Genomic DNA, 25352 nt, shown 5'->3' with positions numbered 1-25352 from the left:
TTCGCTATAATTTAATTTTGATTGTAAAGCCTGTTGCTAATTTAATGTTCTCTGTAAACAGAGGTGATGTTTGCTAACAAACCGCGGTATATAAAAATCCTTAAATAAATAAAATAAATAAATAAATAAAACACTAAACATTTCGTGAATACCCTCAGGGCTGAGGAGAGGCCAAAAGGTACAACCTTGAATTGATAATGGTTGTTCTGAACTTGGAAACAAAGGTAATGCCAGGAGGAAGGATGCATATGTATATGGGAATACGCATCCTTTAGGTCTATGGAGCATAGCCAGTCGGGCTGTAGAAGAGGAAGAATACTCTTGAGATAGAAAAATTCAAAATGACCTTTCTGGATGAGTTTGTTGAGGTTCCGCAAATCTAAGATTGGTCAAAGACCTCTGGACTTTTTTGGAATGAGAAAATAGGGGGGAGTAAAACCCTTGATTTTTTATGAGATTGGGATTGTTTGAATTGAGTTCTGCAACTGTAGAGAGACTAACTGTTCCTGAAGGTCCCGGGAGTGGTTTCATGTATTCCTTAGAGGGGGAACTTGAGGGAGGGGTGGAAGAATTAGAAAATTTAATTGGTAACCCTCTCTTATGATGTTCAGTACCCAGCGATCTGAAGTAATCGCTTCCCAACTGGCATAAAAATGTTGAAGGTGGCCCCCTATGTATTGTGGTGGAGGTGGCTAGGGGTAGCTCAAAAAGATGGAGTCTGCTTTAGTGGAGCTGCTGGAGTTTGTTTTTGAGCACGTGGTTGGCGCGGACGTCCATGGAAGGGATGAGCCTGTTGAGGGTAAGAAAGAAACCTCTCCCAATTTAGGAAGCTGGTTAAATCTTTAAGCACACAATTTAGCCTAGTATTTGTCGTCTGATTTTCATCTTTTGGCATCTTCATGGAGCTTTGTATAGCATGTTTGATTTTTTTTTTTTAAAGCTTTTATTCCCACATAATTTGTAATAAAGTTAAAAAGATAAGGTAATTAAAGGAAGAGAGATCCTAAATGGCATTAATATAGCAGCAAAATGGTATTGGTCCTTTTTTCTTTTTAATGATTTTATGATTTCACTATGTTTTGATTAGTTTTTATGGTTTACATTTATTTCCTTTATTTTTATGAAGTTATGTATTAATCTTCTGATCTTATGCATTAATTTTATTGTGTTTAATTTTTGTGGACATGTGACTTATGAGTGTATTTTGTAAACCACCTAGAAAACACATAGGTGGTGTTCTGTCCCCAGCAGTGGGTACATTTTGGTATCTGTATATACACTGCAGTTTAACTATGTCTAGTGCAGCCTTTATTTGTAACCCATGATAAAAGCCTATGAGCCTTGCCTTTAAGGGGAGTTTTGCCTTTAAGAGAAACTCCCACCCCCCTGCTTCTCTCATTGGGAAGGGTCTGCATGCTCTCTCAATCTAACTTGAGTCTTCTTAAGTGCCTTATTGGCTCAAGGAACTGCCCTTCATGCCCCCCCCCCGGTGTCACATGGATCTGAGGCTCGCTGCCATTGGATCTCACCCTCTAGCCCCAGCTCGTGGGGATGTTTCCTGTAATCACTCTCCAAGACTGTTAGTCAGTCTCAAGCATGCTGCCTCAAAGCTAGAAGTGCCTGCAGCCTCTGTAATACAATTAGCTTTTTTACATCTCTTCTCATCGCTTTAATTCTAAAGTCTAATCAGCTTCAGAACCCCTTGCCTTCTCATCCTGAATCCTAAGAAACTTCATCTCCCTTCTCCTGCCTATCTCCAGCTACAAAGATCTCTGCCTGGGGCATACATACGTTTGGAAGCAACAATTGTAAGTAATGGAACATTATCTGTACAATAAATAATTTCAAACTTAAAAGATCTTTGCCTGAGGACTGATTAAGGAGAGACGTTAGCTGTGTGGAAGAGGGAAATCTGTGTATTTCTTATTGAGCCAGCACAATAAAAAAGCTAATTAGATAACAGCAAATAAGAAAACTGTATCATACAGAAAGTTGCAATAAGGCAAGCGTTTAAAAGGAACTATATGCAGTACAAGGAAACAGGGATTTCAGCCTGCTACAGAAGGTTTGCACTGAACAGAAATCGTTAAAGTCTGCCTTGCATTTGAATGAGCCTCTCATGTCCACAGTGTGGGAAGAACCAAGCATAAAAAACCTTAAAATTGTAAAGGTTTACACTTCGGAACTAACTTTGAGTCTGAAAGGCATTTAAGAAGCAAACGCAGATTTAAAAGTCAGCCCACACTATAAGCAAGGAAAACTAGGAGCAATAAAGAAGCATTTGGCTTTGTGTAATTTGAGCTCTCGGCGGGAAAAAATTCAAGGCAACCTGCCAGTGAAACAAAGGACTTAATATGACTGTACTTAAGTCCATTCAAGTTTCCCTGGACCGAGACACTCACCCCTCCCCCCTCTACCATTGCCTGAAGCAGAAAGCAATTAGTTGCTGCAGATACTGGAGCTCTGCCGATTTTACTGACGGAACAGTAAAGAATGACAACTAAGAACTGACTAATTGTGGAGATTTCATTAAGATTTATTAAAGGGTTCTGAAGTAAAAACACTGGTGAGGGTGTAGAATCGAACTGAATAAAAAAAAAAAGACTGAATTCAACTGAGCACACACCACTTGGGAGATCGAAATTGAAAGGACAGGGTGAAAGCTGCTCTACTCCTCCCCAATCCCTTTGTTACACACCCTGCCGCCAAAAGGCAGAAGCCCTCCCCTCTCCACTACGCTTCAGCAGGCAGGAAGCTGAAAGCAATCAGTTGTCATAGATCCCAGATTCCCGCCCACACCAAGGCCAGGGAACAGAGAGCCCGAGGCAACACAGTGTTAATTAGCCTGGTCCTGTTTCTGAAGTAACTCAGTAGCTGAAATAAAAAGTGTTTGCTACCCACATGGTCGAAGCAGCTTCAAAGCAAAACACCTCAAACCAGCCAGCTGAAACCATGGAACTAGGAAATGACTCAGAGCAAGGAAGGGAAAACCTTGAAGGGAGAAATGAAAGCAGAAAATCAAAGAGGCTATGTGTACTGACAGAGAGATCTGCAGAGAGGTATGAGGCAAGAAAGCAGGACTATAAAAATAAAGTGGAGAAAGAATGGCACAATCTTGACCAGAAAAAAAAAGTATTAAAAAGCCCCACCAATCTTAAGCACCACATAAAGCAGCTGAAGCTTCATTCCCTAACCTATCATCTCATCACAGAAGAATATATAGAGTTAACACGAACACACACTGCAGAAAGCCTTGAAGTAAAAGGCTGCCAGCTGAGTTTTATTTATTTATTTAAGTCTTTTCTATACCGTCGTTAAGTAGCTTCCGTCACAACGGTTTACAGTAGGCACATAAATATAGGTATGCTCAGACATTAATTTACACAAGTGCCATATCGTTTCGGTACATAGTTTTTTTTTTTTAAATAACATAATTGGAATGTGATACAATATTGCTTGGAGTGTTTTTATTTTTTCGGAATTAAAGTAATACTAACTTATAAGTGTCACTTTATCTTATAGAGATGTGGTGGTGGTGTGTTTGATTTTTCATTTGTTCCTACCTCGCACTTCGCCGGTTTCACTACTCTCCCACTCTTTTTGATATGCTTGCTTAAATAGCCAGGTTTTTAAGTGTTTTTGAAAGGATTTATTGTCAATTTGTAACCTTAACTCTAAAGGCATGGTGTTCCACAGTATGGGTCCTGCCAGAGACAAAGCTCTCTCTCTTACTTGGGTGAGTCTTGCTGCTTTTATTGATGGAACTGTAAGGAGTGCTTTGTTAGCTGATCTTACATTTCTGTTTGGTATGTGAATGTGGAGGGCAGTGTTAAGCCAATCTGCATTTTCATTGCGTATTAATTTGTGTATGGTGCAGAGTGTTTTGTATTGAATTCTTTGTTCGACTGGTAGCCAGTGTAACTCGGCTAGGGTTTCTGTGATGTGGTCTTTTTTACTTTTCCCGGTCAAAATTCTTGCTGCGGTGTTTTGTAGAATTTGTAGTGGTCTGAGTGATGTGTATGGTAGACCTAGTAGTAAGGCATTACAGTAGTCAGTGCTCGCAAAGATCAGTGCTTGTAGCACTGTACGAAAGTTTTTAGTTGTTAGTAGTGGTTTGAGTCTTCTGAGAACCATGAGTTTGGCATATCCTTCTCTCACTTTTAAGGATATATGTTATTTTAGGCTTAATTCTGAGTCTATTATAATGCCTAGGTTCCGTACTTTTTCTGCTAGTTCTATTTTTTGGTTGTTTTTGAGTGTGATTGTATTTTGAATGATTTCATTCTTTTTGCGTTCTAAGTGTAGGAACTCTGTTTTTTCAATGTTGATTACTAGCTCCATTTGGTTTAGACCAAATACGCCAGAGAATGGCAACCGATGCCATTGACAGTGCAGAATCAGGTGACCCAGGCAAGCGAGACCAGCTCTCAGCACTCTCACACCTCTAAGGGTACATCAAGGTCCGCAAAGTCACACAGGTCAAGAGGCTTGAATCGTTCGCGGCTCAGCTCAGTTGCTACTCAAAGAAAAGCAGAGTCTCTAGCAGCCACAGCACGCATACAGTATGCTGAACAAGCAGAGACCCTAAAAAGGGAAGAGCTCAGAATAGAAGAAGAACAACAGAAAGCAGCTGCTGCTCAGGTACGCAGAAAGGCCGAACTAAATATCACCCTAGACTTGTTGCAGCAGAAGGGAGAAGCAGCAGCCCTTAAAGCAGAAACCAAGGAATTCAATGCAGCCCTAGGCCAGGATGGCAGGAAGGACCTACCCAGCTCCATGGCCCAACAGGACCCAGCCCAGCAGACGCTGGAGTATGTCACAGCTCACCCTCTAACTCACACCAGCGCCAAAACGCGACCTTCCCCAGAGCAACCCTCGCACCAGGAGGGAGCACGTCTCCCTTCACAAATAGAGACCTCAAACAAAGAAATCAGACCTGAAGCGCAAAACACCATGAATACCAAACCCCATGGCAGCAATCCACTGACTCTAAATCATACGGATGTGCGGCAGCCAACTCACGAGCCAAGCACACGCCCCAAGCTAAACATTTCCATGCAAATGTGGATCCCAACGTCCCGTGGGCATCGGGAACGAAAAAAAACTGGGTAGCCACACTCAGGAAGGGCCCCAGCTGAACACCCCGAGCCTAAACTGGTAACAGTTGACCAACCACAACCAGAGCCAATGCACAACAGGAGTGATGTGCATAGTCAACCCACAGGACATCCACCCAGCAAGGCCTGCTACCTTTCAGGATGAGTCTTCAGAAAGAGAAGACTTAGCAAGATACTTGACCCGCCGAGAACTCATAACCGCAGGGCTCTAACATGTTCAATGACCACCCTAAGAGTTACACGGCATGGAAATCTGACTTCCAAGATGCTGTGAAGGATCTGAGACTAACCCCGAAGGAAGAGATGACCTTGATGACGAGATGGTTGGGACGTGAATCGGCCGAACACGTGACAAGATTAAAAGACATCCACTTAGATGATCCTCTTACAGCACTAAAAGCGGTGTGGGAGAGACTTGAGCGATACTATGGGGACCCAGTCGCCATAGAGAATGCGTGGTTCGAGGAAATGGAAAAACTTTCCAGAAATACCCAGAAAGGATAACCGAAAGTTACAAGAATTGGGAGATCTCCTCCAAGAGGTGGAGACAGCGAAGGCTAAACTAATTTATCCAGGTCCCAACCTTTTCGACACATCATGAGGCACGAATGTCATCATAAATAAATTGCCAAGTGATATACAAGATAAATGGGCATTTCATGGTGCACGGTACAAAGAAGACAAAGGGTACCCACCTTTCCATGTCTTTACAAAGTTCATACGGGACTTAGCAAGGCGCAGGAACGACCCCAGTTTCTCATTCAGCACACGAGACACACATAATCAGCCACAGAGTGGGCGAAAGGCCAACCAAGGAGCATGGCAGCAGCAGGAAGCCCATTTCTTTACACAAAACAGAAGTGTCCCCTACGGTATCTGCGTCAGATCAACTTCCCAATACAGATAGGGCAGAGAATCCAGACCGGCAGTGCCGCATACACAAAAAACCTCACCCACTCAAAGTGCCGAGGATTCAAAGGGAAACCTTTGAAAGAGCACAAAGAACTGTTGAAAAAGTACAGAATTTGCTACCGGTGCTGTTCTTCGTCTAACCATATGGCTAAAGACTGCGAAAAAGCCATTAAGTGTTCAGAGTGTGGTAGTGACCAACACAATAGCGCCCTGCACCCTGACAAAGCAAGATTTCACCCTTCAGGAACCTCACACCCCAGCCCAGACCACGGCGGGGAGGAGAAGGACGAGCAAACGCCTGAACCTGAAGTGATCTCCAAATACACACAAGTGTATGGGAGAAACAGCGACAGGAAATCCTGCACAAAAATATGCTTGGCAAGAGTTTATCCCGAAGAGTCACCTGAGAAGGCAGTCAAAACAGATCCCTGACAAGGCCAGAATTCTTCGACTTGTTTGACATCAGTCACCACTACTCTCCGTACAACCTCAAAACCTGCTCAGGAGTCACCCGTGTGACAAGGAGGAGAGCAGGCGCATATGTGATAGAAGCGATGGACGGCAGGAACAAGTCAAACTTGCCCATGCTCGAGTGCAACCAGATGTCTGACAACAGATATGAGATTCCCACACCAGAAGCCACTCGGTACCATTCTCATCTAAGGTCCATAATGCACCAGCTTCCACCACTGGATCCAGAAGCAGAAATCCTGCTGCTATTGGGCAGAGACGCACCAGCACTGACTAAGGTCTTGGAGATGCATGATGGTCCAACAGCCGGTCCATATGCTTACCGACTCGCCTTGGGATGGGTGATAGTCTGCGAGGTCAGCTTGAAGCGAACAAGGGGATCAAGCGTTCAGGCATACGCCATGAATGTCTCAAGAGGATGGAAATCCTACCCTATTTGAACCATGTCCTAATCACTTAAGCACCAAGGAGATCCTAAGCTGCGAAGAACCGAATCTCAATTCAGCTACCCATCGGATCACCCCCCCATCAGATGTAGAAGAACATCTAGGGGACCCAGTGCTTCAAGTCGCCAAGGATGACGACAGACCTACCCTTTCGGTAGAGAATAATAGTCCATCGCCTGCAGTGACCATGCCCGAGCTCAGAAGGACAGCCCAAGGAGGAGATAAAGAGTATGACGCAGATGCCGGATGCCTCGTGGAAAAGGACTTCTACATAGATGACGAACTAAGGTCCTTACCCACTGCAGAGGAAGCAATACTGGCAAGCGCCAGTATAAGGCTCCACGAAATAGCCTCCAACAGTCCTGAAGTAAAGAAGGCAACTTCTTCAAAGGATCATGCTAAAGACTCAGAGAACTCCGACCTGAGAGTGGACACACCTCCTCTCCAACAAAGCCTTGGGTTAAATTGGGATCCAAAGAGTGACGTCTTCACGTCCCAAGTCTCGACCCAAGGTGAACCGAACACTCATCGAGGTGTCCTGTCCACAGCCTGCACGATCCACTGGGGTTTGTAACTCCAGCCACGATACAAGGAAGAGCCTTGTTAAGAGAGCTTTCATCAAGTGCTACCGACAAGCAAGGAAGCCAGAATGGGAAAGGTGGAAGAGCCCCCTCTAGAAGTGCTCTAACAGTTCCACATACCACGCACCCACGTTCCAACACCACTCAAGACAGCCAGCCACTAGGAGATCTGTATCTTCTCGGACACATCGGTGAAGGACATAGCTGCGGCAGGCTTTTTGAGAGCGACAGATGCAGAAGGAACAGTGCGTGGAGACTTCATCTTCGGCAAAGCCAAGCTAGCACCACAGCCTAACCACACCATGTCTAGAATTGTGTGGAGCGGCGCTAGCAGTGGAAACAGTGGAGTTAATGATAGCTGAAATGGACATTCAAATTTATGCTGTCCATCTTCACATGGACAGCAAAGTAGTACTGAGCTACATCTACAACCAGACAAGAAGGTTCCATGTATTCACTCAACTCTGGGGTTTAGCTACCCAGACTTCGTAGGAACCTGCAAAGAGTTGAGCATTACATCCGTCATGCCTTTGACGCAAAAGACTATGAACATTCCTGTGTCACGCGGAAACTTGACGGCAGGGAGCTCCGCAAGCATCAATGGAAAACAAGTCCAACAGCTTGCCAACTCCCTTTGCATCCGTCAGAAGAAAGAGTACTTGCCGACTCACCAGCATCGAAGCAAGTGGTGATCCAAGATCTTCTATAGGCCCATAGATGAGGTGGTACTCCTCATGCCGCATGAAGAAACTTGAACTTCGTGGACCGTTGTCCACACCAAAGACCCTTTCTCTCTTTGTGTTGTCTGTCTTTCGTTTCAGCTTGGTGAAACCCTGTAAAGAAGACATCGCCTGGAAGACTGGACGACAGAGATGATCGGGAACTCCCTCGAAAGACCCAGTTACAATGGACTTTGCATTGTTGCATAATGATATAAGATCCGATATAGTGGTATCTTGCGATACCAGGCGAGAAGTGCTCTGTCCTCAGCAGTGGGTACATTTTGGTATCTGTATATACATTGCAGTTTAACTATGTCTAGTGCAGCCTTTATTTGTAACCCATGATAAAAGCCTATGAGCCTTGCCTTTAAGGGGAGTTTTGCCTTTAAGAGAAACTCCCTCCCCCCTGCTTCTCTCATTGGGAAGGGTCTGCATGCTCTCTCAATCTAACTTGAGTCTTCTTAAGTGCCTTATTGGCTCAAGGAACTGCCCTTCATGCTCCCCCCTGCGTCACATGGATACTAGGCTTGCTGCCATTGGATCTCACCCTCTAGCCCCAGCTCGTGGGGACGTTTCCTATAATCACTCTCCAAGACTAGTCAGTCTCAAGCATGCTGCCTCAAAGCTAGAAGTGCCTGCAGCCTCTGTAATGCAATTAGCTTTTTTACATCTCTTCTCATCGCTTTAATTCTAAAGTCTAATCAGCTTCAGAACCCCTTGCCTTCTCATCCTGAATCCCAAGAAACTTCATCTCCCTTCTCCTGCCTATCTCCAGCTACAAAGATCTCTGCCTGGGGCATATATACGTTTGGAAGCAACAATTGTAAGTAATGGAAAATTATCTGTATAATAAATAATTTCAAACTTAAAAGATCTTTGCCTGAGGACTGATTAAGGAGAGAAGTTAGCTGTGTGGAAGAGGGAAATCTGTGTATTTCTTATTGAGCCAGCACAGGTGGTATATAAGTCTTTTAAATTAATAAATCAAATAAAGAAGCCTGCGACTGGCTACTCAGGAAGGAAGGTAGGTAGTGGGAGAAGGAAAAAGGCAAGGATGAGGATCAAATAGGTAATCAGGACAGATGTTACATCCCCCACCCGGTACCTATTTGTTTAGAAGATCACCTATCTTTACTTTCCCATACTGGCACTAATAAATCTTTGCTGTTTTGGCAGAACACTGGTAATGTGTGGTATTTCACTTGAAGTCCCACATTAAAGGTAACATGCAATGGGAATGGTTCTGTGAATACTGCCAAATCTCATACCCTTTCCAGCACAAAAAGAAAACATTCTAACAGATAGTCTCTTTAGATGTGTAAGTTACCTCCTTTAATTTGCACAATTTTATTCCTTTTCAAATAAAATTAGAAAATACAACAGGATTTAAACTTACCTTCATGTACTGTTATTCCACAATTGTCACACTGGATTATTTCATCAGCATCTTCACTGTTATCCCCAAGACACACACAGCAGATTAGAATATGGTCCATTTTCTGAGAATTCCACTTCTCACTTTTCTCCAGAATAAGTGAATCCTAACAGTGAAACAATTTAAAGTATTAATCAGAAGAAGCTACTGACATTTTTAATATATAAGCTTATAAAAATTGTGTTTGTGCAGAGTACAAAATAGACTGACATATGTATTAAAAGAAACATTAAGTAAATACCTATAATTACAAGAGTAATGCTTTTGATACAAAATACTGCATAACAGGACTGGGGGGGGGGGGGGGGGGGGGGGAAGCAGAGTTGCTTACCTGTAACAGGTGTTCTCCAAGGACAGAAGGATGTTAGTCCTCACATGAGTGGTATCATCAGATGGAGCCCAATGTGTAAAACTTATATCAGAATTTCTAGAAACTTTGACTAGGCACACTGAGTATGCCTAGTATGCCATATACTATGCATCCATGTGGGGTCCCTTTTCAGTCTCGTAACATAGCATTACGATAAAATTAAAAAAATAGGAGAAACCGAATTCTGCAAGATGGTGGGCTGGTTTCGTGAAGACTAACATCCTGCTATCCTCAGAGAACATCTGTTACAGGTAAGCAACTCTACTTTCTCAGAGGAAATGCAGGATGATAGTCCTCACACATGGGTGAATCCCTAGCTACAGGCTGCTCCCAAACACAAAAGTGGGACCAACAGACACCAGGCCGGGTGCCAACTGGCACAACACCGGTGCTCTTTTTAAGAGGGGGGGGGGGGGGGGGGGAGGAGCCTGAACCCAAACAACGGGCTCTAGATTGGGAGAGTTAGGTTCAACACCTCAAGCAGATTTCGGAGGACAGACTGGCCGAACCTACTGTCGCGTCTGCCATCTCTATCCAGACAGTAATGATATGTAAATGTATGGAGAGACCACCACATCACAGCCTTTATGAACTCCATGGGGACTGCTCATAAGTGGATCACAAACTCTGCCATGGCTCTGACAGAATAAGCCTCGACATGACCCCCAAGATGCAGTCCTGCCTGGGCATAACAGAAGGATATGCAATCTGCTCGCCAAATGGATATTGTCTGTTTGGCAACGGCAATGATCAACCTATTCCTATCAAAAGAAACAAAAAGTTGGATGCACAGTCTATGGGCTTCTGTCCATTCCAGATAGAAGACTAAAACAAGCTTGCAGTCCAAACTGTGCAGTGCCTGTTTGCCTTGGTGCAAATGGGGCCTGGGAAAGAAAACTGGCAGGACGACTGAATGGTTAAGATGAAAATCTGTCACCACCCTAGGCACCCTGTCATGATAAAACTTAGTGTAAGGTGGATAAGTCACTAAGGCCTGGAGCTCACTGACCCTGCATGCTGAAGTGACCGCCACCAAAAATATGACATTCCAGATCAGGTACTTCAGGTCACAGGTGCACACAGCAGCTCAAAAGGTGATTTCATCAGCTGAGCTAACACCACGTTGAAGTCCTAAGACACAGCAGGAAGCCTTAGGGGAGGCTTTAACAGAAGCAGGACCCATATGAAACTTACAACTATAGATTGTACAGAGATAGGGGTACTATCTACGACATGGTGGTATGCGCAAACTGCAATAAGATGAACTATGACGGAGTTGGTTTTCCAGCCAGCCTCAGATAGATATAGAAGGTAATTGAAGACGTTCTTGTGTGGAGCAGGAGAACAGATCTAGGGCCTTCCACTCACACCACATGGAAAACCTCCTCCACTTCAGTCTAGTGGAACGTTTTCTAGAAACCACCAGGACAAGAGAGAGATCCTCAGGAAGATAGAGAGGCTGCAGAATTAACCTCTCAACATCTAGGCTGAGCACGACAGGGCCTGTAGGTTGGGATGCCACAGGATGCCTTGACCTTGCATGATGATATCTAGGGAAGTCCCCAAATTGATCGGTTTCCAGATGGACAATTCCTGCAGGAGGGGAAATCAGACATGTCTCGGCCAATGAGGGGCTATGAGGATCATAGTCTCCCTGTCCTCAAGAAGCTTCAAGAGAATCTGAGGATATGCAAACATAAGACCCTTGCCTCAATGATGGGCCAGGGCCCCTGAGGCTGGTTTGCCGTCTAACCTGGATAGGGAGCAGAACTAAGGCACCATCCTGTTGCAGAGATCATGCAAACAGATCTACATCCGGGCTCCCCCAGAGATGGAATATCCAATTTGCTACTGAACTGGTACAGGGACCACGTGGGGTCTGAAGCCATGACTCAGACTGTCCATCACCACATTCTCCGTCCCAGCCAGGAATATGGCCCTGAACACCATCCTGTGAGAAAGAACCCACAACCAGATCTGGATCACTTCCTGACACAGGAGGTACTATCTCGTGCCTCCCTGCTTGTTGACATACCATATGGCTACTTAGTTGTCGGTCTGGATCAGGACAACTTTGTTGGACAGCCGATCTCTGAAAGCCCATAGCAAGTAACCTATTGCCCGGAGCTCTAAGAAGTTGATGTGACAAGAACATACCTGAGTGGACCACAGTCCCTGGGTGCTGAGTCCATCCACATGAGCTCCCCACCCCACAGTGGATGCTTCCGTGGTTAACACAATTTCAGTTGGAAAACTCTGAAAGGAAATCCCCTGTTCCAGATTAGAGAGTACCCGCCACCAGGACAAGGAGTCCCTGAGAGACAGGGTGACCCAGATGCAATCCTGGAGGCTCCGAGTGGTCTGGCACCAATGTGACCTCAAGGTACATTGGGCTCTGCGCATGTCTAAGTGTGACAACGGAGTGGACGGTCATGGCCATGTGGCCCAACAGCCTCAACATGTGCCAGGTTGATACCCACTTGCTCTCTTGAACTTCTGCAGCAATAGTCAACATGATGACCCTCTGGCGTGGCAGAAAAGCCTTGGTCTGAGCCGTGTCTAGCAGGGCTCCTATGAAGTCCAACTGAAGTGACGGGCTGATATGGGACTTTGGGTAGTTGAGAATAAACCCTAGTAACTCCAACACCCGTATGGTCAAGTGCATGGACCTAGTGGCCCCTGCCTGAGATTTGCTCTTCATCAGACAATCATCCAGATACTGGAATACATGCACTCCCAGTCTGCGGTGTGCCACCACTACGGCCAGGTATTTCGTGAAGATCTGTAAGGCGGAAGCAAGCTCAAAACAGCAACAAATGGTATCTGAAAAACTTCCTCTGACCTGGGAAGATCTCAATAAGAGTGTATGTCTTTTAGGTCGAGGGAGTATAGAGAGTCCCCTTTTTGCAAAAGGGGGATCAAGGTGCCCAGAGAAGCCATCTTGAACTTTTCTTTTTTTTAGAAATTTGTTCATGGCCCTCAGGTCAAAGATGGGACGTAGTCCTCCTGTTCTCTTTGGAATCAGGAAGTACCTGGAGTAGAATCCCCACCGTCTTTGCCCTGTTGATACGGGCTGGACTGCTCTGGCCCTTAAGAGGGAGGAGAGCTCTGTTCGTAGTACCTTCTGATGCATTATCAGTCCACCAAAATGGCAATGGAGGGTAATTTGATGGGACATCTAAATTGATTTAATTGGTACTCCTGGTAGACAATGCATAGCACACACTGATCCGAGGTTACACTGGGCCACTAGTTTGTAAAGAACCACAGCCTGCCTCTAACCAGAGGATCCATCGTCCCAGGTATGGGCAACTGGCTTATGCTCCCAACAGCCCAATCAAGGAGAAATTACTACTTAACAGACAAATGAATCCAAAACGAGTGGGTTATGCACCTCTACCAGTAGAAGGAGACCGTGCAAAGCTGACAAATATAGATACATATAAAAACATAAGAACATGCCATGCTGGGTCAGACCAAGGATCCATCAAGCCCAGCATCCTGTTTCCAACAGTGGATAATCCAGGCCATAAGAACCTGGCAAGTACCCAAAAACTAAGTCTATCCCATGCTACTGATGCTAGTAATAGCAGTGGCTATTTTCTAGGTCAACTTAATAGAAAGTAATGGACTTCTCCTCCAAAAACATATCCAATCCTTTTTTTAAAACCCAGCTACACCTACTGCAGTAACCACATCCCCTGGCAACAAATTCCAGAGTTTAATTATGCGTTGAGTGAAAAAACACTCTCAGATTAGTTTTAAATGTGCTACATGCTAACTTCATTGAGTGCTCCCTAGTTCTTCTATTATCCGAAAGAGTAAATAACCGATTCACATTTACCCGTTCTAGACCTCTCAATGTTACACACTTCTATCATATCCCCCCACTCAGCCATCTCTTCTCCAAGCTGAAAACTCCTAACCTCTTTAGTCTTTCCTCATAGGGGAGCTATTCCATCCCTTTTATCATTTTGGTCACCCTTCTCTGTACCTTCTCCATTGCAACTATATCTTTCCTGAGATGTGGTAACCAGAATTGTACACAGTATTCAAGGTGCGGTCTCACCATGGAGCGATACAGAAGCATTATGACATTTTCCGTTTTATTCATCATTCCCTTTCTAATAATTCCCAACATTCTGTTTGCTTTTTTGACTGCCGCAGCACACTGAACAGACGATTTAAATGTGTTATCCACTATGACGCCTAGATATTATCCTTGTGTGGTAGTTCCTAATATGGAACTTAACATTGTAGAACTACAGCATGGGTTATTTTTCCCTATATGCATCACCTTGAACTTATCCACATTAAATTTCATCTGTCATTTGGATGCCCAATTTTCTAGTCTCACAAGTTCTTCCTGCAATTTATCACAATCCGCTTTGATTTAACTACTCTGAATAATTTTGTATCTGCAAATTTGATTACCTCACTCATCGTATTCCTATACAGATCATTTATAAATATATTGAAAAGCACAGGTCCCAGTACAGATCCCTGAGGCACTCCACTGCCCGCTCCCCTCCACTGAGAAAATTGTCCATTTAATCCTGTTTCCTGTCTTTTAGCCAGTTTATAATCCATGAAAGAAATTTGCCACCTATCCCATGACTTTTTACTTTTCTTAGAAGCCTCTCATGAGGAACTTTATCAAATGACTTCTGAAAATCCAAATACACTACATTTACCTGTTTACCTTTATCTACATGTGATCTGATCTTATTTAAGTTATGTTACATTGTTTACTTGTTATTTTATACAGCCTGATCTCTTGTTTGCCATTTTCCGGCTATCTTTCTTCCTGTTCTCTGTAATTCCATCCCCTGTACCTGTTTGATGTATTTTCCACCTTCAGTTTGGATGTAAACCGGTATGATGTAACCACTAATACCGGTATAACATAGAAACAAAGAAATGACAGCAGAAGACGACCAAACGGCCCATCCAGTCTGCCCAGCAAGCTTTGAATTTTTTTTTTCTCATACTTCTGTTAGTCTTGGCTCTTAGTAACCTTTTGGTTCTATTTCCCTTCCACCCCCATTAACGCAGAGAGCAGTGTTGGAACTGCATCAAAGTGAAAATCTAGCTTAGTCAGGGGTAGTAACCGCCGCAATAAGCAAGCTACACTCATGCCTTTCCGCTTACCCAGACTATGTAATTCAGACCTTTTTGGTTGTTGTCTGTATATAGATCCACTTTTCCTCATTCCCCCTGCCGTTGAAGCAGAGAGCTATATTGGATATGATTTGAAAGTGAAGTATCAGGCTTATTTGGTTTGGGGTAGTAACCGCCGTAACAAGCAAGCTACTCCCTGCTTTTTTGTGAATGCAAATTCTTTTTTCCACATTTCCTCTTGCAGTTGAAGCTTAGAGCAATGTTGGAGTCGCATTAACCGTGTGTATGTTTATTGAATAAAGGTATTATCTCCAGGCAGTAGCCGTCATTCCCGCGAGCCACCCACTCTTCATTCACGTCCTCTAGACTTTATGGATCCACAGTGTTTATCCCACACCCCTTTGAAGTCATTCACAGTTCTGGTCTTCACCACTTCCTCCGGAAGTGCATTCCAAGCATCCACCACCCTCTCTGTGAAGAAATACTTCCCGACATTGGTTCTGAGTCTTCATCCCTGGAGTTTCAAATCGTGACCCCTGGTTCTACTGATTTTTTTCTGACGGAAAAGGTTTGTCGTTGTCTTTGGATCATTAAAACCTTTCAAGTATCTGAAAGTCTGTATCATATCACCTCTGCTCCTCCTTTCCTCCAGGGTGTAATATTTAGATTCTTCAATCTCTCCTCATAAGTCATTTGATGAAGACCATCCACCTTTCTGGTCGCCCTTCTCTGGACCGCCTCCATCTTGTCTCTGTCTCTTTGGAGATAGAGTCTCCAGAACTGAACACAGTACTCCAGGTGAGGCCTCACCAAGGACCTGTACAAGGGGATAATCACTTCCTTTTACTTACTTGATATTCCTCTCTCTATGCAGCCCAGCATTCTTCTGGCTTTAGCTATCGCCTTGTCACATTGTTTCGCCGACTTCAGATCATTAGACACTATCACTCCAAGGTCTCTCTCCTGCTCCGTGCCCATCAGCCTCCCCCCCCCCCGAATACAGTTCATTCGGATTTCCACTCCCCATATGCATGACTCTGCACTTTTTGGCATTGAATCTCAGCTGCCATATCTTCGACCACTCTTCCAGCTTCCTTAAATCCCGTCTCATTCTCTCCACTCCTTCTGGCGTGTCCACTCTGTTGCAGATCTTAGTGTTGTCCGCAAAATGACAAATCTTACCTTCTATCCCGTCCGCAATGTCGCTCACAAAGATATTGAACAGGACCAGTCCCAACACCAATCCTTGCGGTACACCGCTTAAAACCGCTCTCTCTTCAGAGAGAGTTCCATTTACCATCACACATTGTTTTCTGTCCGTCAACCGGTTTGCAATCCAGGCCACCACCTTGGCATTCACTCCTAAACTTCTCATTTTATTCACCAGTCTCCTGTGTGGGACTGTATCAAAAGCTTTGCTGAAATCCAAGTAGATGACATCGCGTGTTCTTCCTTGATCCAATTCCTTGGTTACCCTGTCAAAAAAGTCAATCAGATTTGTCTGACAGGACCTTCCCCTGGTGAATCCATGCTGCCTGTGGTCCAGCAATTCTCCCGACTGTATATATTTCACTATTCTCTCTTTCAACAGCGATTCCATTATTTTTCCCACCACCGAAGTGAGGCTAACCGGTCTGTAGTTACCAGCTTCTTCTCTGTTCCCACTCTTGTGAAGCGGGACCACCACCGCTCTTTCTCCAATCACTCGGCACCACTCCGGTTTCTAGGGATCTATTGAATAGGTCACACAGCGGACCCACCAGCTCATCTCTGAGCTCCCTAAGTATCCTGGGATGAACCTCATCAGGCCCAATGGCTATGTCCACTTTCAGTTTCTCCAGCTCTTCCCATACATTTTCTACTGTAAATGGAGTTATATCTACTCCACTCCCCTCCAGTTTCTTGTTAAGTAGCGATGGTCCTTCACCAGGGTCCTCTTTAGTGAACACAGAACTGAAGTATTCGTTTAATATATCTGCCATTTCTTCGTCACTCTCCACACATTGATCCTTTCCACCTTTCAATTTCACTATACTACTTTGAACTTTTCTCTTTTCACTGATGTATCTGAAAAATGTTTTGTCACCTCAGCAATCCTCTCTTCCGCTTGACTTTTTGATGTCTTGATTAATTTAGTCTCCATCAGTTGTACCAGATATTCTTCTTTGTGCTCCTCCCTTTGGGATCTTTTATATTTCTTGAACGCTGTTCTTTTAGCCTTTATTTTGTCAGCCACCTCTGACAACCAGAGCTTAAATTATGTGTTGAGTATAAAAATATTTTCTCTTATTAGTTTTAACTTCATTTTGTGTACCCTGATCTTTGTACTTTTCGAAAGAGTAAACTGATTAACGTTCACTCATTCCATTCCACTCATTTTTATAGACCTCTATCATATCTCCACCTTAGCCATCTCTTCTCCAAGCTGAAGCGTCCCTTTCAAAAGGGAAACTTTGATAAAATGAGAAAAATTGTTAGAAAAAAACTGAAAGGAGCAGCTACAAAAGTAAAAAAATGTCCAAGAGGTGTGGTCATTGTTAAAAAATACCATTCTAGAAGCACAGTCCAGGTGTATTCCACACATTAAGAAAGGTGGAAAGAAGGCAAAACGATTACCGGCATGGTTAAAAGGGGAGGTGAAAGAAGCTATTTTAGCCAAAAGATCTTCATTCAAAAATTGGAAGAAGGATCCAACAGAAGAAAATAGGATAAAGCATAAACGTTGGCAAGTTACATGTAAGACATTGATAAGACAGGCTAAGAGAGAATTTGAAAAGAAGTTGGCTGTAGAGGCAAAAACTCACAGTAAAAACTTTAAATATATCCGAAGCAGAAAGCCTGTGAGGGAGTCAGTTGGACCGTTAGATGATCGAGGGGTTAAAGGGGCACTTAGAGAAGATAAGGCCATCGCGGAAAGATTAAATGATTTCTTTGCTTCGGTGTTTCCTGAAGAGGATGTTGGGGAGGTACCCATAATGGAGAAGGTTTTCATGGGTAATTCAGATGGACTGAATCAAATCACGGTGAACCTAGAAGATGTGGTAGGCTTGATTGACAAACTGAAGAGTAGTAAATCACCTGGACCGGATGGTATACACCCCAGAGTTCTGAAGGAACTAAAAAATGAAATTTCAGACCTATTAGTAAAAATTTGTAACCTATCATTAAAATCATCCATTGTACCTGAAGACTGGAGGATAGCAAATGTAACCCATATATTTAAAAAGGGCTCCAGGGGCGATCTGGGAAACCACGGACTGGTTAGCCTGACTTCAGTGCCAGAAAAATAGTGGAAAGTGTTCTAAATATCAAAATCACAGAACATATAGAAAGACATGGTTTAATGGAACAAAGTCAGCATGGCTTTACCCAGGGCAAGTCTTGCCTCACAAATCTGCTTCACTTTTTTGAAGGAGTTAATAAACATGTGGATAAAGGTGAACCGGTAGATGTAGTATACTTGGATTTTCAGAAGGCGTTTGACAAAGTTCCTCATGAGAGGCTTCTAGGAAAAGTAAAAAGTCATGGGATAGGTGGTGATGTCCTTTCGTGGATTGCAAACTGGCTAAAAGACAGGAAACAGAGAGTAGGATTAAATGGACAATTTTCACAGTGGAAGGGAGTGGGCAGTGGAGTGCCTCAGGGATCTGTATTAGGACCCTTACTTTTCAATATATTTATAAATGATCTGGAAAGAAATACGAAGAGTGAGATAATCAAATTTGCAGAGGACACAAAATTGTTCAGAGTAGTTAAATCACAAGCAGATTGTGATAAATTGCAGGAAGACCTTTTGAGACTGGAAAATTGGGCATCCAAATGGCATATGAAATTTAATGTGGATAAGTGCAAGGTGATGCATATAGGGAAAAATAGCCCATGCTATAATTACACAATGTTGGGTTCCATATTAGGTGCTACAACCCAAGAAAGATCTAGGTGTCATAGTGGATAACACATTGAAATCATCGGTTCAGTGTGCTGCGGCAGTCAAAAAAGCAAACAGAATGTTGGGAATTATTAGAAAGGGAATGGTGAATAAAACGGAAAATGTCATAATGCCTCTTTATTGCTCCATGAGGAGACCGCACCTTGAATACTGTGTACAATTCTGGTCGCCGCATCTCAAAAAGATATAATTGCGATGGAGAAGGTACAGAGAAGGGCTACCAAAATGATAAGGGGAATAGAACAGCTCCCCTATGAGGAAAGTCTAAAGAGGTTAGGACTTATCAGCTTGGAGAAGAGACGACTGAGGGGGGATATGATAGAGATGTTTAAAATCATGAGAGGTCTAGAACAGGTAGATGTGAATCGGTTATTTACTCTTTCGGATAGTAGAAAGACTAGGGGGCACTCCATGAAGTTAGCATGGGGCACATTTAAAACTAATCGGAGAAAGTTCTTTTTTACTCAACGCACAATTAAACTCTGGAATTTGTTGCCAGAGGATGTGGTTAGTGCAGTTAGTATAGCTGTGTTTAAAAAAAGGATTGGATAAGTTCTTAGAGGAGAAGTCCATTACCTGCTATTAAGTTCACTTAGAGAATAGCCACTGCCATTAGCAATGGTAACATGGAATAGACTTAGCTTTTAGATACTTGCCAGGTTCTTATGGCCTGGATTGGCCACTGTTGGAAACAGGATGCTGGGCTTGATGGACCCTTGGTCTGACCCAGTATGGCATTTTCTTATGTTCTTTAGACATTCTTCATAGGGGAATTGTTCCATCCCCTTTACCATCTTGATCACCCTTCTCTGTACCTTTTCTAATTCTGCTATATCTTTCTTGAGATGTGGTGACCAGAACTGCACACTATACTCAAGATGAGGTCGCAGAATGGAGCGACACAGAAGCATTATGATATTCTGTTTTATTCTCCATTCTTTACTTAATAACCCCTAGCAATCCATTTGCTTTCTTGGCTGCTGCTGCACACTTGAGTAGAAGATTTCAACATATCTTCAACGATACCTAGATCCTTTTCCTATTGTGGAACCTTGCATTTTGTAGCTATAATTTGGGTTACTCTTCCCCAAATTTATCGCTTTGAACTTTCTACATTAAATTTAATTTGCATGCCCAGTCTCCCAGTTTTGCAATACCCTCTTGCAATTTCTCACAATCCTTTTGTGATTTGACAACTTTGAATAATTGTGTCATCGGCACATTTGATCTCATCACTTGTTCCCATTTCCAGGTCATTTATAACATTTAAAAGCATCAGTCCTAGAACAGATCCCTGGGGCATTCCACTATTCAACTTTTTCCATTGGGAAAATTTACCAATTAGCCCTACTCTCTGTTTTCTATCTTTTAACCAGGTGGCAATCCACAATAGGACATGGTCACCTAACCCATGACTTTCTAATTTCCTAAGAAGTCTCTCATGAGGGATTTGTCAAATGCTTTCTGGAAATCCAGATATAGTATATCAATTGGTTCAACTTTATTCATCTTTATTTACGCCTTCATCTAGCTCCTAAGTCTTATGTGCTCTGACCTCTGGTAGATCTAGGAGCCAATGCAGCAGGAAGTGGGTTGGGGGTGGAGGGAGGTAAGGGCCTTTTCTGACTTTAGGGAAAGAGAAGGAGCAGGATCTCACCTAAGCTTCAGTGGCACCGAGAATCCCATACTACCTTGCTCCAGAAAAAGGAGTAGATCCACTGCATGGCCTCACTCCAAGGCTCTTACCTAAAGGTTTATCCCGCAGGGCCTCTATCTTACAAAGGATGTATTGCTGCAGCCTCTGATGACATTTGACCATAACTATAACAGTTGCCAGCGTCACGATCCAGACCCAGGCAACAATAGACAGAACATGTACCTAATGAATATCCAGAGCCCACAGACATGGGCCTTAAACTTGCTGACTGCAGGCTTCTTGGCCTTTGATTCCCCCACTTTATATATTAAAAAAAAAAAAAAAAAGTGAAAAATTTCTGTTGAGGTGCTGCCATGGCAGCAGCAAGAGAAAAAAATAAAAAAGAAAGACTACAACACAGAGAAATGAGGCTAACAAGGCTGAACAAAAATCTTAGGAGGACTGGGAAGACATGCATGCGGTAGATCGGACGAAGAAAGACTGAAGGGATCACAAGGAACTATGGGATTGTAGGAACTCCCAGGTATCCTCAGTAAGACGTTTTCTGACTTTCAGAGCTGGGTCCCTTTCAGCAGGGCTGCATTAGCCATGACCATATGGGGAGTCCCAGGCTGACTGTTGCACTGTGGGGCACGTACTGAATAAGGAACGTGATTCTCCATATGGAGAGTGGACTACTGGCAGAAAAGGTTGTGCAAAACTGCTTGCTCAGATTTATTGTCAATTCTTGAAAGATCATCCAAAAAGTAATGGGATGTGAAGATGTGTACAGATGACCAGGTTGCAGTTTGGCAGATGTCTTCAATGGGAACAGTTCTCAGATATGTACTTGACCGGCTCTGAAATCTGGAGACCAGCCAGTTTATAATACATTTCGCCAACCAAATTTATATTTAGCTACTGCCTTTACCATTGTGTTGGGGTCATATGAGACAAAAAGCTGAGAAGCTATTGCCCTCTTAAGTCATGTGGCTTTGGGAAAATAAAAGTCAGCAAGATAATGTCCTGATTGATGTGAAAAGTAGATACAACTTTCAAGAGAAATTTTGAGTATGTGAAAAAATTATAGATAAGACGAGCACAAGAACAAGGTTTATAACTTAACTCTCATCACTGAAGCGACTGCCACTAGGCATACCACTTTCCAAGTGAATGCAATGGTTCAAATGGTTGTTTCACCAACTGAGCAAGAACATTAAGATCCCATGGAACTGCAGGTTTGGAGGCCAGAGGTTTCATATGACAATTCTTTTATGAACTTTGAGACCAACAGGTGAACAGAGATTAGCTTTCTATCTATAAAACAGGTAAGCAAGCCACAATAGCACTTAAATGTACCCTCAGAGAAGACATACACACATCTGAGGAAGACAGGGAGATTAGGGTTTGAAGAATATCCTTTGGGTAGCAAGCTTAACATACTAATGACAGCAGAAAAGGACCAAATGGTCTATCTAGTCTGTCCAGCAAGCTTATGGTAGTATCTGTAGTGCCATGCAGGTTATCCCATGTTTCTCTTAATGGTAGCCACTGCTACTCCATGCAGTCAATCCCAAGGCCTTCTGACAACCCATAAAAGCAGACATATTTAAAGACAATTGGCATCTGCTAAGAAATCTTTTCCACTTAAAAGCATATGACCTCCTCGTTGATATTCTAATTGCAGAAATCACAGATATCCTCCATCTCCTTACATACTGCCCATGGAGAGATCAACCAGAACTTACATTCTATGTCGTCAGATTGAGATGGAGTAAATCTGAATAATGAAAACTACCCCCTTCCTGAAAGAGGAGTGCCAGCAAGGTCCCCAACTCAATTGGAGGATGCACCAAAAGTTGAATCGGGCAAGAGAGACATACTTCTTTGACAAGGATGTAGCAACAAGGAACATTTCTGCTCGATGGTGTATCACCTTCTGAATTGTCCTAATTATAGATCATGGCAGAAATGTGTACAAAATACAGATATCCCATTTGAAAAGCATACAGCATGAATCTGAACTCATATGGAAGAATGAAACCCAAGCTCTCTACTTTCCAATTCGTCTCGAACACAAACAGGTCCATGGTCAGCTGATCCCATAAAAACAGGGCTGTTTCCACTCCCTGGTCCAGTGATTACTCATGTGGGAGAAAAATCTGACAGACAATCTGCCAGTGTGTTGGACGTCCCTGGGAGGCATGTCACCTGAAGATAGGCTATGTGACTGAAAACCCATGCCCAAATTCTTTGGGCTTTTTGGTAGAGAATCTAGAAATCCATACCTCCTTGCTTATTTACATAAAACATTGCTACTTGATTGTCCAGGTAAATTAGAATATTTGCCTTGCAGAAAGTGAGCAAATACAGTGCGTAACGAATCATTTGTAGTGCCAAGAAGTTTTCCCGACAGTGGCGCTCCGTTCCTTCAGTTCAATAACAGCCTGTGTGCACACCACAGCCCATGGTGGAGGCATCAGTTGCCAATGTTACCTGGTGCAGGATTCTCGTGTGAGGTCTACTTTGAGAACCTCTGGCCTCAACCACCATCCAAGGAACAGCTAGTCTCAATGCTACCTTGATCAGATGCAACAAGGGCTGTCTAGGTTGGTCCCATGGCGACTGAAAGGACCACTGGAAAGGCCTCATATGAAAATGAGAAAACTGTACTAGTGGACAGTAGCTGCCATGTGACTGAGGATAACTACTGCTTAACGAGCCATTTGGGTAGCAAGCTTAACATACTGACGACAGCAGAAAAGGACCAAATGGTCTATCTAGTCTGTCCAGCAAGCTTATGGTAGTATCTGTAGTGCCATGCAGGTTATCCCATGTTTCTCTTCATGGTAGATTAAGCTAAATTTTGTACCAGGTTATAAGGACAGGTTGCCTTGTCCTCTGGAAGGAACACTTTCCCTGATTAAGTCTATCCCAGCTCCTAAAAACTGGATCCTCCGAGTTGGGACTAGGTTCAATTTGCTGAATTCATGAAATACCGCAGTTACACTAGTGGCTGTACTGTTTGACCTAGCAATGTCACTAACCAGTCATTCAAGAAGGTAAAAACAGATATACCCTGCTGATGAAAATGTACCGCTACCACTGACAGGCACTTCGTGAACATTCTTGGAGCTGCTGACAGGCAGAAGGCTAGAACCTTCTATTTTTAGTGCTGTCCATCCACCTTGAATCTGAAGTACTGCAAATGAGATGAGTGAATGGGGATGTGGGCACAGGTCTCCTTCAAGTTGACAGCACACATTCAATTAACCATTTGGATGAAGGGAAGGATGGTGCAAAGGAAGCTCATCTTGAATTCCTCCTTCAGGTGCATGTTCAACCATCATAAATACAGGGTGGGTCTCAGACATATTCCCCCCCAATCTCTTGGGGATAAGTAAGTAATGGGAGTACAACCTCTTACTATGCTCCAAGGGGAGACCATTTCTATGCCCATTGGTAAAGCAGTGCATCCACCTCAAAATGAAACTCGATAAAGCGAGATGGATCTGAATCAAAGGTCAAACCTTGATGTTGTACCAGTAGATGGGAGAACAAGCAGCAGTACCCACGCTCCATAAGATTACAGCTGGCCATAGAAATCTTCTCCCACTCCTGGAGGAACAGCTGAACTCTCCTTCCCACTGGAAGAGATGGGGTGCAAAGTTCTGGCCCTATCAAAAACTGGGCCCTCTTTTGCTTAAGGTTGCTAAGCTGTTTTCAGCTGGTGCTACTAACACAGCCATCCTCTGCAGGAAAGTTATTATGAATGCACTTGAGAGGCCAGATAGCACGAATATATACGAAAACAACAATACTGGAAAAATGCTTAATTGCATAAAAAATAAAAACAAATATGAGCATATTTGAGCTGATTGTTGATCAGTGCCAGTCAACAAGGACTGGAACACAAAATGCTGTTTCTCCATTTAAAAATCTCCCTAACCTACAGGCTGATTCAGAAAAACAAGCAGGAGAGCTGGCGACCACCCACTCAACCGGCGCACGCACAGGCCACTCTCCTGGGCGCGCGATTCAGGAGGGTGGCCTATGCAAATTAGGGCCCATGGTAAAAGGAGGCGCTAGGGACACTAGCACGTCCCTAGCACTCCTTTTTGTCAGGAGCGGCAGCTGTCAGCGGGTTTGAAAGCCAACGCTCAATTTTGCTGGCATCGATTCTCAAACCCGCTGACAGCCATGGGTTCAGAAAAACAGACGCCGGCATAATTGAGCGTCCATCTTCCGACCCGTGGGCCGATTTTTTATTTTTTTATTTTTTTTTACACTTTTGGGGCCTCCGACTTAATATCGCCACGATATTAAGTCGGATGGTGCACAGAAAAGCAGTTTCCCCGGCGCCGGCAGAAATTAACACCAGCCTTTGTGCAGGCGTTAATTTCTGAAAGTAAAATGTGCGACTTGGCTGCACATTTTACTTTCTGTATCGCGCGGGAAAAACTAATAGGGCCATCAACATGCATTTGCATGTTTTAATTTATTTAAACTTTTTTTTTATACCGACCTTCATGAAAAATATCATATCACATCGGTTTACAAAGAACATTGTGATAAGAAACTTTAACCTTAAC

General features: G+C 43.5%; 1 protein-coding gene across 10 annotated transcripts in view; it reads right to left on the bottom strand.

The window, feature by feature from the left end:
* The window catches only part of PHF14 (PHD finger protein 14), a 1104121-nt gene that overhangs the window by 998074 nt on the left and 80695 nt on the right, over positions 1-25352 (bottom strand). For all 10 annotated transcript variants that reach the window (XM_029588971.1, XM_029588965.1, XM_029588970.1 and 7 more), the window contains exon 4: positions 9646-9790. In XM_029588971.1, the coding sequence (XP_029444831.1) occupies positions 9646-9790 (145 nt within the window). The remainder of the gene's footprint in view (positions 1-9645; positions 9791-25352) is intronic.

This window comes from Rhinatrema bivittatum, chromosome 2 (genome assembly GCF_901001135.1).
Source record: "Rhinatrema bivittatum chromosome 2, aRhiBiv1.1, whole genome shotgun sequence".
Classification (NCBI taxonomy): Eukaryota; Metazoa; Chordata; class Amphibia; order Gymnophiona; family Rhinatrematidae; genus Rhinatrema; species Rhinatrema bivittatum.
This window is presented reverse-complemented; position numbering and strand designations above follow the sequence as displayed.